The sequence below is a fragment of the Trifolium pratense genome, linkage group LG1, assembly GCF_020283565.1.
Source record: "Trifolium pratense cultivar HEN17-A07 linkage group LG1, ARS_RC_1.1, whole genome shotgun sequence".
Lineage (NCBI taxonomy): Eukaryota > Viridiplantae > Streptophyta > Magnoliopsida > Fabales > Fabaceae > Trifolium > Trifolium pratense.
This window is the reverse complement of record NC_060059.1, coordinates 48341629-48357994: the sequence shown is the minus strand read 5'-3', so window position 1 is coordinate 48357994 and position 16366 is coordinate 48341629. Positions and strand designations below refer to the sequence as shown.

General features: G+C 31.9%; 1 protein-coding gene and 1 long non-coding RNA gene across 11 annotated transcripts; both read left to right on the top strand.

Moving 5' to 3' along the window:
- Window positions 1-1764: 1764 nt before the first annotated feature.
- Window positions 1765-5144, top strand: LOC123911776. Of its 10 annotated transcripts, none has more exons than XR_006810714.1 (7): window positions 1765-2113; window positions 3446-3670; window positions 3876-4007; window positions 4130-4211; window positions 4314-4359; window positions 4464-4608; window positions 4708-5144. It is a non-coding gene; the product is annotated as an uncharacterized LOC123911776 (long non-coding RNA). The 10 variants fall into 10 exon arrangements; XR_006810726.1 differs by having other exon boundaries at window positions 4722-5071; XR_006810702.1 differs by having other exon boundaries at window positions 3603-3670; window positions 4722-5052.
- Window positions 5145-8407: 3263 nt separating this feature from the next.
- On the top strand, window positions 8408-14319 carry LOC123911734 (glucomannan 4-beta-mannosyltransferase 9-like). Its single transcript, XM_045963191.1, has 9 exons — window positions 8408-8980; window positions 9083-9181; window positions 10566-10818; window positions 11075-11185; window positions 11670-11806; window positions 11913-12026; window positions 12122-12321; window positions 13845-14042; window positions 14153-14319. The coding sequence occupies exons 1-9, from the start codon at window positions 8678-8680 to the stop codon at window positions 14313-14315; spliced, it is 1578 nt and encodes a 525-aa protein (XP_045819147.1). The 5' UTR covers window positions 8408-8677; the 3' UTR covers window positions 14316-14319.
- The last annotated feature ends 2047 nt before the right edge of the window (window positions 14320-16366 follow it).

The following is a 16366-nucleotide window of genomic DNA, read 5'->3' as shown; positions in this document are numbered from 1 at the left end:
CCACGATGACAAGTCATCGTGGTATGATGGTAAAGATTTGTTGCAGATTTTCTTCAATTTAAACCACCTTCTCATCGCGCCACGCTGAATCTCATCGTTGGGTCTATGGATCGCGCTGTTTATTACGTTTTTGTCCTTTTTTTATGTTTTTTCACTTTTCTTGCTTCTGGGCCAAATAACTTCACTTTTCAGGTATTTGCTTGCTTCTGGGCTTCAATTGCTATTAAAACAACCCTAAATTGTTACAAAAAACATCATATAATTGACTTTCATCAAATGACCCCGTGTATATTTTTAATAAAAAATTAGAAATTTTAATAGGAATATTTAGGATAATTTAGTAAACTTTGTAGTAATATTGTTTATGTTTGGGTTATGTAAAATAAAAAATTGTTTATGTTTCTTTTTTTTTTTATGAAAAATATTGTTTTTATTTCTTTTTTTTATATAGTATTATATTTTTATTTCTATTTTTCTATTTTTATGTGGTTTTTTCTATAATTTTTTTATTGACTAAACTTTATATAATTTTTTATTGTTTTTTCCCCTATTTTTATGTATAGATTGTTCTATTTTTGTTTTTATCTATAATCTGTTTTGTTTCTATATTTAACATTATTATTTTTCTATATTTTTTTATATTTTTTTTAGTGAAATTACAATGAAGTATATAAAATTTACAACGTTGTTAAAAGTAATAAGGATAAATTAGTAATTTTGGTGGTAATCGATTTTAATATATTAGTAATAATAGATTTTCATAATAATATTGTTGCCTCCTAATTTTATCCTCTTTTATCAAAGGTTGGCTCATCTCGATTTTGACCAAATAACCGTCACTACAAGAAAAAAGGAATTTAGTGGCGGTCAAATAGCAACAGTTTGCACCCAAACTGCCGCCGCCTACCCACTACAAAAAAGAAGAGGATTAACGACACAATGATAAGGCAGTTTAGAACCGCTGCTGCATGTTCCTAAGGGGGTGTTTGTTTCATGGATACTAAACATTTTCCTGGGAATCTAATGTTGGAAATAAAAATTCCCATGTTTGTTACAAAGGAATTAAAAAATGTTCCCAGGAAAAACTCATACCAGGGAAAGAATTTTACCCACGTAGCCTGGCTTTCTAATCCCCTCTAATAGGGGTGGGAAATTTTTGTTCCCGGCGGTTGCAATTAATTTTTATGGAGAACGTGCTACCCCACTACTAATAACCGTTCCCTCTTTCCCTCATATTTACATTATCAATTTATCACCACTTTATTTTGACGTGCACAAAAAAAATAATAACAAAATGATAATATTAATTAATAGTGATAAATATGGACTGTGCTTCAAAAAGAAAATTACTGATAATCAATGACAATATTATGTTTCTGCTTTGATAACAAAAATAGTATTTGCTAAAAAAAAGAGTATTATTAATGCTATTTATAATAAGTGGCAATATTAATAATTAGACATAATACTAGATAATATAAATGGAATATTTTTTTTTATTTATTTTAACAATTATAACATCTACGTTTTAAGAAATATATATTTCTTTTTTTTTTAATGCTAAAAAAAATATGTATCTAAGAAAAAAAAAATTGATAAAAAGTATATTAAGAATTTAAAATAAACTGCCTCACAAAAAAAATTCCTGGGAATTCAAAATACTTACCAAACACATTTTTTAAAAACTTATTCCTTGGAAATTTATGCCTGGGAAAGTTATTCCCTGGATTCATTTTTTATACCGTGAAACAAACGCCTCCTAAGTCAAATTTTCATTCTCTCACTTATATATTTTTGTGATTCCCACAAGAAAGAAAGAACACGAGAAAGCGCTGAAATCCTTCTTCTCCAAACCGTTGCCGTCTCAAATCACGATGTCTTCTCCAAAACCCTTTCATCTCCAAATCGTCTTCTGCAAACCATCATGAGAGTTCCAACTTGTCATATCTCATGTTCATCTCCGTTGTGACCGAGTTCGAGACACCGATTGATACAAATCCCTTCGATTTCTACACATAGTTGCTTCCAATCTCTTCGATTTCGCAGCTCAAACCTTCAATCTCTTTGATTCGCAGCCCAATCCTCCAATCCCTTTGATTGCCCTAATCATATTGTAAGTACAATTTTTTTTAAAAGTAATTGAGAATTCCAATGTCAAAGAAAGATAAAGAATTTAATGAGTTATTTAGCTTGTGTGGTTTATTTAACACTTAAATCAAATTTGAAGTACGTATTTGAGTAGTCATTTGCTTTCATGTTGCGAGCTGTTATGTCGTATACACGAGATTGAGTTTATGTAACATATTACTGCTCTGAGAATAATATGAATTTGTACTGAGCATCTGCAATGCATGGGTGTTAATTGTAGAACTTATTGCATGTAAATAAGCATATAGACTGTGTAGCTGTTTCTTGGTTGGTAACTTGTTTAATCAAATACCCTGTATTGCTACATATAAGGTATAGTTCTGTTTTACAGTGAATTTGATTGATATTGAAAGTATGATAATGTTTCAAATTATGAATGTCAGGATTTAGTACCTAAAGTATTGATATTGAAATCGTTATATTGCTGCTGTAATTGCAACTGTGGAGCATAATTTAGAACTATGCTGTCAATCATCTGTCATTTTAATCTATATTAGTTAAAAGTCAAGTCTTAACATTTTAGTCTGGGGTTAGTTTGAAGTTAACTATGAGTATCAAAATGCTTACTTGAATGGTAATTTTTTGACCAAAATAACTGATGAATTATGGCTTCGAGACCTTTTCTGAATTTGTTTGGTTTCAGACTATTTGAACTTGCATTGGATCTTTAGACCGTTTGAGTACGATCCTTCATCCTATGGCTTGATGTTTTCAGTGTACTTTTTATTTGTCATAGTATCTGTTAAGAACCTGATAAGAGAACATTCATTAAGAAGGTAAAGAATAGAAAGGAAAGTAAGGAGGGAAATAGAGCCATTGTAACTGAAATATATATCTAATTAATCCCGTCTAACTGACTAACTAATTCCTCTAATTGTTCCTAACTGACATCCACTCTTACTAACTACTCTTAAACATTCCTTTCCCTTATATACCGTATCATAATTTGGATGATTCATTGCTCAACAGTTCAATCATTGTTAATTTGTTACCCTTATTATTCTGATAAATATTGAATTTAAAGTTTTCAAAACACAAGTAGCTTGCACCTGAGCTTTATTTATGCTTCCACATAAAGTTTCTTGGTGTACCTTAAATTGAAAGTGCAGGCATTAGTGAATAAATATTCACAATTTTGGTAAGCTCAAATAGAACTATACCTGCATTTGTCTAAGGTAACCTCAAATACTCTTTTTTGTCCATTAACTCCAAAATTTAGTTTTTCTTTTATAATAATGTTTATTTTGTGATGAAGTTCCTTAATAAAGTTAGTAATATACAATTTTGTGTTTTAGAGGTTTCTTTATTCTTGCTACTAGAAAGCGTTTTTTGTACTGGTGTTTATAATCCTCTTACTGATAGTGTGCATATAAGATATGGAAGATTAGTTCCTTGAATCAACAGTTTTGATTCATGAGGAGAATCATAAACACATGGCTGCATTTAAATTACAGAAAGTATACAAGAGTTTTCGCACGCGAGGAAGGCTGACCGATTATGCAATTCTTATTGAACAAAGTGGGTACGTTATATTTACTTAATGTTGAGAATTTTTTCACTCAATTGTACACAAATTTAATTTCATGTGTTCACATAAGATGATAGAAGCAGTAATGCAAAATGCTGTAAAGGGAAAGGTTGAAAAGATGGCTAGAATTAGCTGATTGAAATTATAAGTTGTTACTTTCTCTCGTTGGTTTATTTTTAATTTTTGTTTATCATTATAGGTCAAGACTATTCGACAAGGTTATCTCTCGAAGCGTTCCTCAAACTTAAGGGGGACTGGAAAAGGAGGTTTTTTCGTTCTTGATAGCCGAGGAATGCTGTATTACTACTGTAAACAATGCAGCAAACTATCTGTAAGTCTAATGTGAACAATATATAAGTTGGTTTATGAAGGACTTAAGTTGCCAATTGCCATATATACTTCTTTGTGGCAAATTTCACCATATATATTATCATGGCTATTCATCATTTGTAGGGGTCTAGTAGCCAACATTTTGGTCAGAGGAATAGTTTGGAGCTTGGTTCTGGACTTCTAAGTCGACAAAGAACTACACTTTGTAGGTTATTTTAATATATTTTTGCATAATGTTTTATCCATATAAAGACAGTGATTAAGCTTTATATATCCACTCCTTAATTAATTATGCTTGTTTGTGCAGACAAATAGTGCACTAGACCAAATGGACTGGATTGAAAAAATCACAGGTATTATTGCCTCTTTGCTGAGTTCTCAGATTCCTAAAATAGTAATCACACAATAGTAATTACACGTGGTTTGTTTCTAATTTTTTATGCTTGTATATGTCTAGTTTGTTGAATGAAGGATTGTTTCTAAGTGGATAAGAGGCTTGGAGTTCACCAATCTAATGTAGAACTTCTTCTGTGACATGGTTCAGGGGAAGGCACATGGTGCTACAATGTAGTGGAAGTTTCCTATCCGTATTGTTTATCATGGTGAGGTTTAAAAAGTTGCAATTAATTTATGAGCGTTATGATTATAGTCAAGTTTCTATGATTTTTCTTCATGGTTGTTTCTATTTTATTTAATTGAAGGCCAAATTGTGAAGGTGGTTTATATGACGACGATGTGCATGTACGCGCGGTTGCAAGCATTAAAATTTGCTTTGGAATTGGGGGATGTTTTTTAATAGAATTGGATCTCAAGGTATAGCATGAGTAATTCAAGTGTGAAATTAGATGATCTATATAGTTGATTTTTTATATTGCTTTGTTGTCTAAGAGCTTGTAAGCATCTTTATTGTTTTGCTACACTTTTTAATGTAATAGTTTTATGTTTAGTGTGTTAACTCAAAGCAATTTTGATGTAAACTTGTGAGTATCAATTTCTACATGAATTGTGAGAATCAATTACTTGATATGTTTAGTAAAATAATGTGTGGGGATGTTGTGTGTTTTAGATTTTGTTATATTGAGATTAATGGGAATCAAGAGTGTTAAATACTCCATTTAAAAAATTGTGGAAAAAAAAAGCATTTAATTTTTTGTGGGAAACCAAAAAAAAAAACATTTTTTTTTATTTAAAAAAATTCAAATAGCGGCGGTTACAACCGACGCTAAGAGCTTAAAAAACTTGAACAAATAATTACAAAGAGCGATGGTTGGTAACAGCCGCGAAAATCAATTAAACCGACGCCAACATCCTTGCGGCGGTTATTCCGACGGTTCATGATAAACGCCGCTGTATGACCTAGCGACGCCTCTTGTTGCGACGGACGCCCAACCGCTGCATTAAGCAATTAGCGACGGTTATAACCGACGCTAATGCTTTATTTTGAACTGCCGTCGCTTTCCTTATTTCTTGTAGTGCGTACACGAGACATTAACTCATATGTCATGTCAGCAAGTCGACACAAGGTGACTGATGGTGGCTCTGCAAGTGCACATAATCGCAACCAAGTAATAAAGTGATAAGTTATCGTTCTTCACAGGGATTGTGCCAAAATTACTAGTTTTGCTTAGGAATTTAGAAAGTAAAAGTGTTTTGCATTCACTTTGTTTGTTTGAGAGAGATTTGCATAAAAGAAAATGACAATAAAGTAAAGGACAAGAAAGTAAAAAGCAATAAATAAAAAGGGTTATGCGAGTAGATGCACGAGGTGGTTAAGTGTTTCGAATCCCTCCCTTACTCCTGCTCGGTAAGTGGCGTTATACTATACCTCATTTTCAATTATAAGCTACCGAATTAATTTCTATTAAAATAAGCCTAGTATTACTATACTTATTTCTATTGCAATCTGACATAGGTCGAACCAATTAAGCGTGGATAGGTTTAGCCTTCGTGATTTCGTATCATTACCTTTAACAGGTTCAACCTCTAAAGAGTGCGTCCTAACCTTTAGAAGTTCAGAATTTAACAAGTTCTCTACCCTAACTCGATTTCCTAATATCATTGCAGAATTTAACACGTGCGATTCTTAATCCTGCCCCCATACCGTCAGATACTGAATTTAATGATCTCATATTGGTAGGATGAAATGTCTTTTTAGTCTGGCCTATTAATTTTGTTGTCACGGGATCAACTAATTTCCTCTAGGTTCATTCACTTAACGTGATCAATATTAAGAATGAATAATTAAAGCTAATACAAATATAGAAAATAACGTAATAACAATTGAGCATAAACTTTATCGAACCAGGGCTACATGTCTCAAGCATTCATAAGGGAGCTCATCTACTCGACCTAACCTAGGAAAAATAAATTACAATGATAATAAAAGAAAAGAACCTTATTGGCCTTGGAGTTCCTTTGCCCTCCTTGCCTCCTCCTTAGAGTTATCCTAACTCTAGAGTGAATATTGAATATGTCTCAATATTTCTGAATGAATAATTGTGAAGGAGTAGAACTCTATTTATAGTTTTTCAGCTAGATTTGAGCTTTTTCTACGCACCTATCGTATCCATCGTGGCCACGATGGCGTGTAATTTTGCCTCATCGTGGCCACGATGGATCATATCGTGGTACGATGGAAGATTTGATCAGGATTTTATGTTTTTCTTCAACCGCCTTCATCGTGCCACGTTGGTATGTCATCGTGGTACGATGGAAAGATTTGTTGCAGATTTTCTTCAATTTAAACCGCCTTCTCATCGCGCCACGCTGAATCTCATCGTAGGTACAATGTGTGCATTGTTTATTACATTTTTGCCATTTTTTATGTTTTTTTCACTTTCTTGCTTCTGGGCCAAGTAACTTCACTTTTTCAAGTATTTGCTTGTTTTTGGGCTTCAATTGCTATTAAAACTACCCTAAATTACTATTAAAAATATCATATAATTGATTGTCATTAGTGACTCACCTGAAATGTTGGCGTAACATGTGGGTTACTATTCTTATATGTGTTGACTTGGTCAAAATCAACCGGATAACCTTTAATAAAATGCACTAAAAGTTAGGGAATGAAAATTATAAATTTGTAAAAATTAGTGAGTAAAAACTACTGTATAATTTAGCCTATTTTATATGCATATATAAGTTTGTAACCGTTGAAAAATTTGCATGTGGCAAATTTCATTGTGGCCGGACAACCTCCCACGTGCAAACAAAAAGCATGGATCGAAGAATATACGCATTTGCTTTTTGTAATTAATTGTGCCTAAATTTCAGAATATCTTACCTTAAAATGTCATGGCAAAACCGTCGGAAGAAAACCAAGTGTAGTTATTCCTCCTAAACAATAAAATATATTGACATGAGGAAGAAGCGAAGAACATTGCGTAATATAAAAAGTCATAGCAGCAAAACACGTTGCTACTTGGACTAAAAAAACAAGTAAGAAAAAACAAGTATTTCTCCTAAACAATAAAATATATTGCCATGAGAAAAAACATTATTACTTGTTATTGTGCAGCAATGACAATGTACGAAATGGAATTTGCTATAGTTGTTAAAATAACACATATTGTTGAGTAACGAGGGTAGTAGGGGATCATCCACATTGATTTAAGAACAACTCTACAAGTCGTTATTCATCATTCCTTCCCTTCAAGCGGAAGCTTTTTAAGCCACATATACTTGCACCGCCGTTGGCCGCACACAACGGGCTAGGACACGCCGTCTGACCACCTTTATCGGGAAGACTTTCGATACAAGGAGACGGTCGAACCATTCGTCGAACTAGGCTCTAATATCACTATTGGGCAACTAGGGATCATCGACGGTGGTTTTAAGAACAACTCTACAAGTAAGCTGAACATCACATTTTAACTCAAAACCTTAAGGTGTTAGGTTTATGGGTCATCTCACTTATAAATGTTCAACTTTCACTTTTCTAAACAATATGTGGGACTCAACTCACATTTATTACAACACTTATTAGGGACATCCGTAAATCATTTGATCTTGATTAAATGATCTAAAAATATTCATATTTTATTTTTTATTTTATAGTAAAAAGTACTAAATATAAATCTCAATAGAGTCGAATCTAAATCGAACCACTACTGATATTTTAAACGTCTAAGTTTGAAACCATACTTAGGTCCTAGTAAGCTAGATCCAAAAATACACGGGCATTTATATGTAGCAAATTTGTTTTTTTTTTTTTTACATAATGTAGCAAATTTGTTTAGTCCCACATGCATTCTATCTTACCATAAGTTGACCCACTAATTTTGTGAGTAAAAAGAAAAATTTAATGTGCAACCATGCATTTAATAGTAAAAAATATATTTATTTGCACATATATATAGTCCCTTCTTATATCTTCTACAAAGGTTACCTTCAACAACACTCTTCCCTTAACATGTTTATTTGATTCTTCTAGCTCTGCCAGCATCCTCTGTCCCGTTTGTGGTGATAAAAAAAGAAGTCTTTTTAAACTCACGTGTAGTGTAAGTAACAACTTTTGTTTGTTTGGTTGAAAAACCACATGTAGTGTAAGTAACAAATAATATTTAATGTGCACATAGCCCCTTATATGTATGCTTCTACAATTCTACTAGTGTTTCTTATAACAACCACTCTTCCGATTTGTGGTGATAAGAAAAACACTTCTTTTGAAAAATGGAGGCATTTCAAGTAGTAATTGGAGGAGTTGGTATGCAAATTGAGTTTGTTTGGAAGCATATGAGAGAAGCTTTGGTTGTACCAATACTGAAAATTGCAGTGTTTTTGTGCATATGCATGTTATTGATGGATTTTGTTGAAAAAGTTTATATGGCAATTGTGATTAGTTTTGTGAAGTTGTGTGGTAGAAAACCAGAGAAACGTTATAAATGGGAGACTATTAAGGATGATGATGTTGAATTGGGTAACTCTAATTATCCAATGGTTCTTGTCCAAATTCCAATGTACAATGAAAGAGAGGTGAATGTTGTTCATTTTTCAATTTTAATATATTAGAGCTTTGAAAAGCAGAACTTTCTCTCTTTGAATTTGACATATATATGGTTTTAATTCTAAATGCAGGTTTATAAGCTATCCATTGGTGCTGCATGTGGACTCTCTTGGCCTTCGGATAGAATCATCATACAAATTCTTGATGACTCAACTGACCCAACAATTCAGGTAATTTAGTGGTTAGAATTTCATCGTTAAAATGAATAAATACCGTGTCTAAATTTGTAATTAAAATATTTTTACCATTATGTATCTTAATGTATTCACACGGCTTAGTTTTTGGGATTAATTTGTAAATGATATATAGGATTAATGATGGGATTAGATTTTGGTCAAGCCAAGTACATGGTGTGTAAGTGTGACAACTCTTTTAGGATGTAAAAACTTATTTTGACCATTAAATAATTCTCACCATTGAATCAAATTAGATTAATGTATTAGAATTTTAGAGGCATATACTCAACCACAAAAGCTAGCTTGAGAGTTGAGGTTTGCACTACATTTATAAAGACTATCTTTGCCATATCTCTAGCCAATGTGGGACTTCTAACACACCCCCTCACGTCCAAACTGAACAAGCTGGAACGTGGGATCAACAACAACGGGTGGCCCAAATATGGGAGGTCTCCACAACAAACAACAAATGGATCTAGGATAGGCTCTGATACCATATTAGAATTTGGGAGGCCTATACTCAACCACAATTAGAATTTTAGAGGCCTATACTCAACCACAAAAGCTAGCTTGAGAGTTGAGGTTTGCACTACATTTATAAAGACTATCTTTGCCATATCTCTAGCCAATGTGGGACTTCTAACATAATGTGTCATTGATCCTCTTCCTCAAACCTGCAATTTGAATGATAGGTTTGTTGTGACTTGTTGATTACGGATTGTTGGTGGTTGTACCCCGTTGTAAAGGAAGAGGGTGATACCAAAGTTGGATTTCCCATAGTTACAATATGGTGTTGTAACTGACTGGGATTTTCAATCTCTGATCAACGATTTAGATTGTTTTACTTTATCAAACTGTATTTTAAATCTGAATCGTCTGATCTTAAATCAACGAAAATGATTGATTACAGTCTGATATTGCGTTGTTATTTAATAGTAGTGAATCCAAATCCAGGGTGGAACCTGTAGTCCATAATTCATGACTCTACACACCTATCATACGGATCTCAGGTCTGGAGAGGGTTAGACATATATTGTTCCAATGGTATTGAGGTTTATTGATCAAATGGTAAAAATAAGTTCGTACATGATGAAAGATTTGTCTCACTATGTGCATGTTTTGTATTAAAGGTGATTCTTGCAAGTGAACAAAAAAGGAGGGTTTTTGTTCCTATAAATGTCCCTAATTTCATTTTTAATCTCTCAGAAAGATGTCAACAAGTTTTGGTCCTCAAATAAGATACACATGATTTGACTTAAAAACAGAAATCAAAAGTCAGTGATAAAAAATATTTGGGAAATTTTTAAAAATAACCAAAAATAAAGTTTGAAATATTTATAAAGACTAAGAACTTATTCAACAAAAAAACAAATTGCAGGAGTTGGTGCAGGTGGAATGCCATATATGGGAAAGCAAAGGTATTAATATAAAGTATGAAGTTAGGGACAACAGAAATGGGTACAAAGCAGGAGCTTTAAAAGAGGGAATGAAGCATAGCTATGTCATGCAATGTGATTATGTTGTTATCTTTGACGCTGATTTTCAACCTGAACCTGATTTTCTCTGTCAAACCATCCCTTTCCTTATCAATAATCCTGAAATTGGTCTCGTTCAGGGTCGGTGGAAATTTGGTAACTTTTTTATGATTTTATTGAAGCTTCAAAATACAATATTTGCTAATTACTGTGATAAAAAAAAATGTAGTTGGCTTTTATTATGTGGTTATAAAATTGAAAATCATTGATAAGTGTATATCAAATATAAATTTTAATATTATCTTTAGTATGACGTCTACGAGTTTAAGGGTTAAATTTACATATCGATTCCATTTAAATAAATTAAGTTGATGTAAAAATTGATTCTAACAATCTTGCACATAATTTTTAGTAAATGCGAATGAATGTTTGATGACGAGGATGCAACAAATGTCACTTGATTACCATTTTAAGGTGGAACAAGAAGTTGGATCTTCTACTTATGCCTTCTTTGGCTTCAATGGTAATCTCACCACATACTTAAACCACTTTCATCCATTTTCCTTCTAAAAAATAATAGTGGAAGTAGTACAAACAATTATATTTGTTTTCTTTTAAACTTGAAACCCGATATGTTATTTGGTTATGTTTTTGTTTAAGAAGTCTCACATTAGTTGTGAGATTGCCTGAATATGTATTTATAAGTGAGAGCAACCCTCACATTTTAAGCCCAACACCAGAGCAACGCCATGCAAAACAGAAAAACAGAACCAGCAGCGGAGAAAATCGAAGAAACCAAAACTGAAGAAGCGACCACGATATAAGGGCCTGCAACTCGAAAACACAACACGCCAACACCCCGCACTTCACATAATTGTTGATGATGTTTTGTTTTTCTCAATTGATATAGATCCGTAATCTTTGTATTTTGACATGATCATCAATGTTTTCTGTATAAATATTAGAAAAAAATTCAATGTAATACCATCAACATAATCTTAACACAGGGACTGCGGGTGTGTGGAGAATTTCAGCGTTGAATGAAGCTGGTGGGTGGAAAGATAGGACTACAGTTGAAGATATGGATTTGGCCATACGTGCTAGTCTTAAAGGATGGAAATTCTTATACCTCGCTAATATACAGGTTTCATTTTCTTAATCCAATCTCAAACAGTCATTTTTTTACATGTTACCAAAATTTAATGTGTGTTAGGAGTGTTGCATTACAATATTTGTTTCAAACTATATAGGTTAAAAGCGAATTGCCAAGTACTTTAAAGGCTTATAGGTACCAACAACACAGATGGTCATGCGGGCCAGCCAATCTTTTCAGGAAAGTGGTTATGGAGATTTTCACAAACAAGGTAATTGGTTGATCCATTGATGAATACATTGGCTCATAATAATTTAATTTATAATTTAAATATATTTATGTGTTTGTTTAATCTTCATATTGCAGAAAGTGTCTTTGTGGACAAAGTTACATGTTGTTTACAGTTTTTTCTTTGTTCGGAAGATTGTGGTCCACATAAACACATTTGTGTTCTATTGCATTGTGTTGCCCGCAACTGTTATGGTGCCTGAGGTTGTGATCCCTAAATGGATTTGTGTTTATATCCCTTGCATCGTCACACTTTTAAAAGCCGTTGGAACTCCAAGGTCAATATTTATGTTATTTTTCCTTTCTTTTATTTGCCTCAACATATGTTTGGTTCCACGGTCGCACATTTCAAAATTATGTTTTGGTTGGTCAAACATATTTCAATGACAAATTAGTAATGTTTGGATTTTTGTTTTAGAATTGATTAAAGTCGCAAACCCAATTATATTTTAAAAATCTTAGATTTCTAGCGTTTTGAAGTGGCATAAATTCAATTATCAAATGCATTAACAATTTTAAATACAAAATACACACTCAAAAAATAATTTTATAGAGCTGTCAAATGAGTTAGACTGGACTCCTATATCTTCATGGACCCATCTACATAAATGGTCATTAGATTGGAAGACTTATCCGCTTGTCATTGGGTTGTATATTATGAAATTTTTTCATCTCATTCACTTTTTCTCCTACCCCTAGCAATTCGGAAAACGTTTTCCGAATTTTTTATAGTGTAAATTTTATACTAGAAAAACAGTTCGAAACGTATTTTCCGATTTTTTTTGCGCGCTAGGGGAGTAGGCAAAAAAATGAGTGGGTGAGATGAGAAAATTTCGTATATTATATTATGTTTGGACCAACTACTATGGGATATGTCACAAATGGGCTATCCCTACCCAGTTCCATTTTTTCTTTTTTTGAGATTTATTATTCATCAATTTCATTTTTTGTGTCACTTTGATATATAAGTTTCTCACAATTATCTATTTGGTGAGAAATTTTTCTTTTAGTTTCCCATAGGTTCCCACACTGCTAGAGGTAATTCTATTTGAGGTGTGTCCTATAATAAATATGGATTTCAAACATTGGTTTGTTATGTTATGGAAGTCTAACTCCTTTACACTAACATTGAATCTCAATTCAACTTAAGTTTTATTCCTCGATTTAACCAAATGAATAATCTTTTCTGGATTCCTCAAGATCAGACAATCTACCACTTGAGTTGAGTTTTCTCTAAGTCTCTCAGGCTACTAAAAGTTCTCCTCTTGAGTTAAATATTATCATCCCTCTATAGAGAGAATATTATAAAAAAAAATGATTTGAGGAGGAATTTTGAGGGTTTTAGAGAGCTTAGATAAATTATATTTTGTAAATAAACGTGGATTTTTTAATTAGTATATATTGTTAGTGTAAAATAATTACGCATGCATTCAATTAAATTTTATCATATAATTAAAGAGTTGATAAGATATTTTAGAAACAAATATATTAAATTGCTGTTATTGTACGATTTGATTGGAGGCATATGAACACATAAATTGATCACAATTTTTTTTTTTGTATGTAATAGTTACATAGTTTATTACATAAATAACATTATTTCATTTTAAGAAACTAAATTATCCTTTTGATAAAAAATAAACCAAATGATCATAGAGTTTGATTACCATGGACGGATCCAGAAATCAATCACATGGGGGGGTGTGTTGGAGCCCCTGCTTGCCCTCCTTAGGTCCGTCCCTCAATGATTACATTAATGAACCTTGACAATGTTACTCAATTGTTTGTAATCATTTTTCAGGTCATTCCATTTACTTGTCTTTTGGGTTCTTTTTGAAAATACTATGTCTCTACATCGAACAAAGGCAACAATTATAGGTTTACTAGAGACTAGTAGAGTGAATGAATGGATTGTCACTGAAAAACTTGGAGATGCTCTTAAGGATAAAATTGGTGATAGTAAACTACTCAAAAAGTATCGATTTAACATTGGAAACAGGTATAAAATGATAAACTATTATTCAAGTACTTAATATAGCATTTAATATATATATTTTTTCTTAGTTATATTTAAGTACTTACCTTGTTGTGTTTGTGTTAAATAACTAGGATTCACATGACGGAACTTGTTGTTGGATTCTATCTCATATTTTGTGGCTGCTATGATTTTATGTATGGGAAAAATTACTTCTTCATATTCCTATTCATGCAAGCGGTTGCTTTCTTCATCCTGGCATTGGGATATGTTGGCACTTTTGTTCCCAAATCCTAGAAGATCTTTGTGATATAATATTCATTATGCACAGCATGATTTGTTACATTAGAAAAACTAATGTCTAGTTGTTCAAAAGAAAATAATAAAAGGAAATTAAATAATAAAAGGTTATTTTTTATGGTCCTGTTGTATATGGATTCAAACTTAACAGTCTACATGACTATGTGATTAGAAGATTGTTTTTAGGACTTTGTACTTTTTTTTCTTTCTTAAGACTGTTCATTCTTTTTCATATTTTTTGTTTTGGGATAAAAAAGGCTGAAGCCCGGAAAAAGGACTTGAAATAACCATATAGTTAGTTAAATGTAAAGAATTCAGTACCCTGAATCTAGGGGGCAAATTATTAATTAATAATTTTTTTTTCAAGTATTTTAGTCGGTAAAATCCATTGAATTCTAATGTGATGTCCTATCATTTAAATTAAGTTCATGGATACGGTTCATTAATAATTTTCATAACACATATATGAGTAAGGAAATTAGCATTAAATTAAAGATCATACTAACGAGTATCATCGAGACACTATTTAAGTGAACCGAAAAAAAAATTGAAGAACAATACTCTAACTGAAGAAGCACATAGTAGTAAAACAAAACCACAAAACCCAACCATAACCTACGTGAGTTGCTATGTGTGGTGGCGATTTATGCAGTGACAGAAGACACACAAGAAACGCAACATGTCGTCGCTCTGAAAGTTACAATGAGTCGGAACTGCAAAAGTAGAAAAAATAAATACGCTTGACATACAATCAGAAGTTGCAGGCGGAGAACCGGTGAGGATAGAAAATCAGAAATTGCAACCCCAATTAATTAGGGATTGCTACAGTGTAAAATCGCTAGAGCCTCACCAAGGTGTCAAACTTTTTATATGACACCTTTGATAATTCTTTATTACATAATCGTATTACAAAATTGACCGTTGGATTGAAAGATACTATAGCATAGATCATATATATAAAATATAACATTAATCGAAAATAATTTGATACGTCATATGGGATACATCAAAATTAATGTCTTACGAACATTCAAATAATGAGTTAATTTTTTATGCATCTCATTGAAATATCAAATCATATCCGATTAATGTCATATTTTATAGAAATGATCAATGTTATAATATAGTTCAATCAAACGGTTAATTTTATAAGACAATTATCCGATAAAAAATTATGAGGTATCATATTTTTATGTTTGACACCTTAATATCATTTGATCATGACCCTTATTATATAAAATAAAACTTTCTATTCCTATTTTCTTACTATTTTTATGGGTATTCTTATTTTGTTTATGTTCCTGTATATTTACATTGCTTAAATTACGTGTTCTTTCTATTCCTATTTTTTCTTTTTCCTATAAAGCTTAAATTACGTATTCTTTCTATTCCTTTGTTTATATTCTTATGCATATATTCTTATTAGAGTTAAATTAAAGAGAAGATTTAAAATATTATTAAAATTTATAAAGACAAATTAATAAATTTGGTAGTAATTTATTTTATTATATTATTATACAAAGTTTTCTATTCCTATTTTGTTTCTATTTTTACAGGTATAATTCTTGTTTTGTTTTTATTCCTATCTACATTGCTTAAATTGTGTATTCTTTCTATTACTAGTTCTAAAATTACATAGAATGGTAGAAGGCTTGAAATAGCACATTTATAAAAGGACAAATTAATAAATTTGATAGTAAATCATATTATCATATTAGTAGATTAATTTTTTTTGTTTTCTCCACCAGTTTAATCTGGTTCGGGGATCAATTCTGATATTGTGGTTTCAGCTCACTCCCGATTGTAATTACGGGGGTCGAACCGTGGTCCTCCCTACTAAATTTAACGTTAATTACCACTGAACTGACTAATCGGTGATTTAAATTTTCTTTTGCCGGACAACGTCCCACATGCAATCTATGTTACCATAACTTGACCTTCTAATTTTCTGAGAAAAAAAAAATTAATGTGCAACCATGCATTTAAGTAACAAACATATGCTTCTAATAGTGTTTCCTTGAAAAATTAATTCTTTTACCTCTGTCACC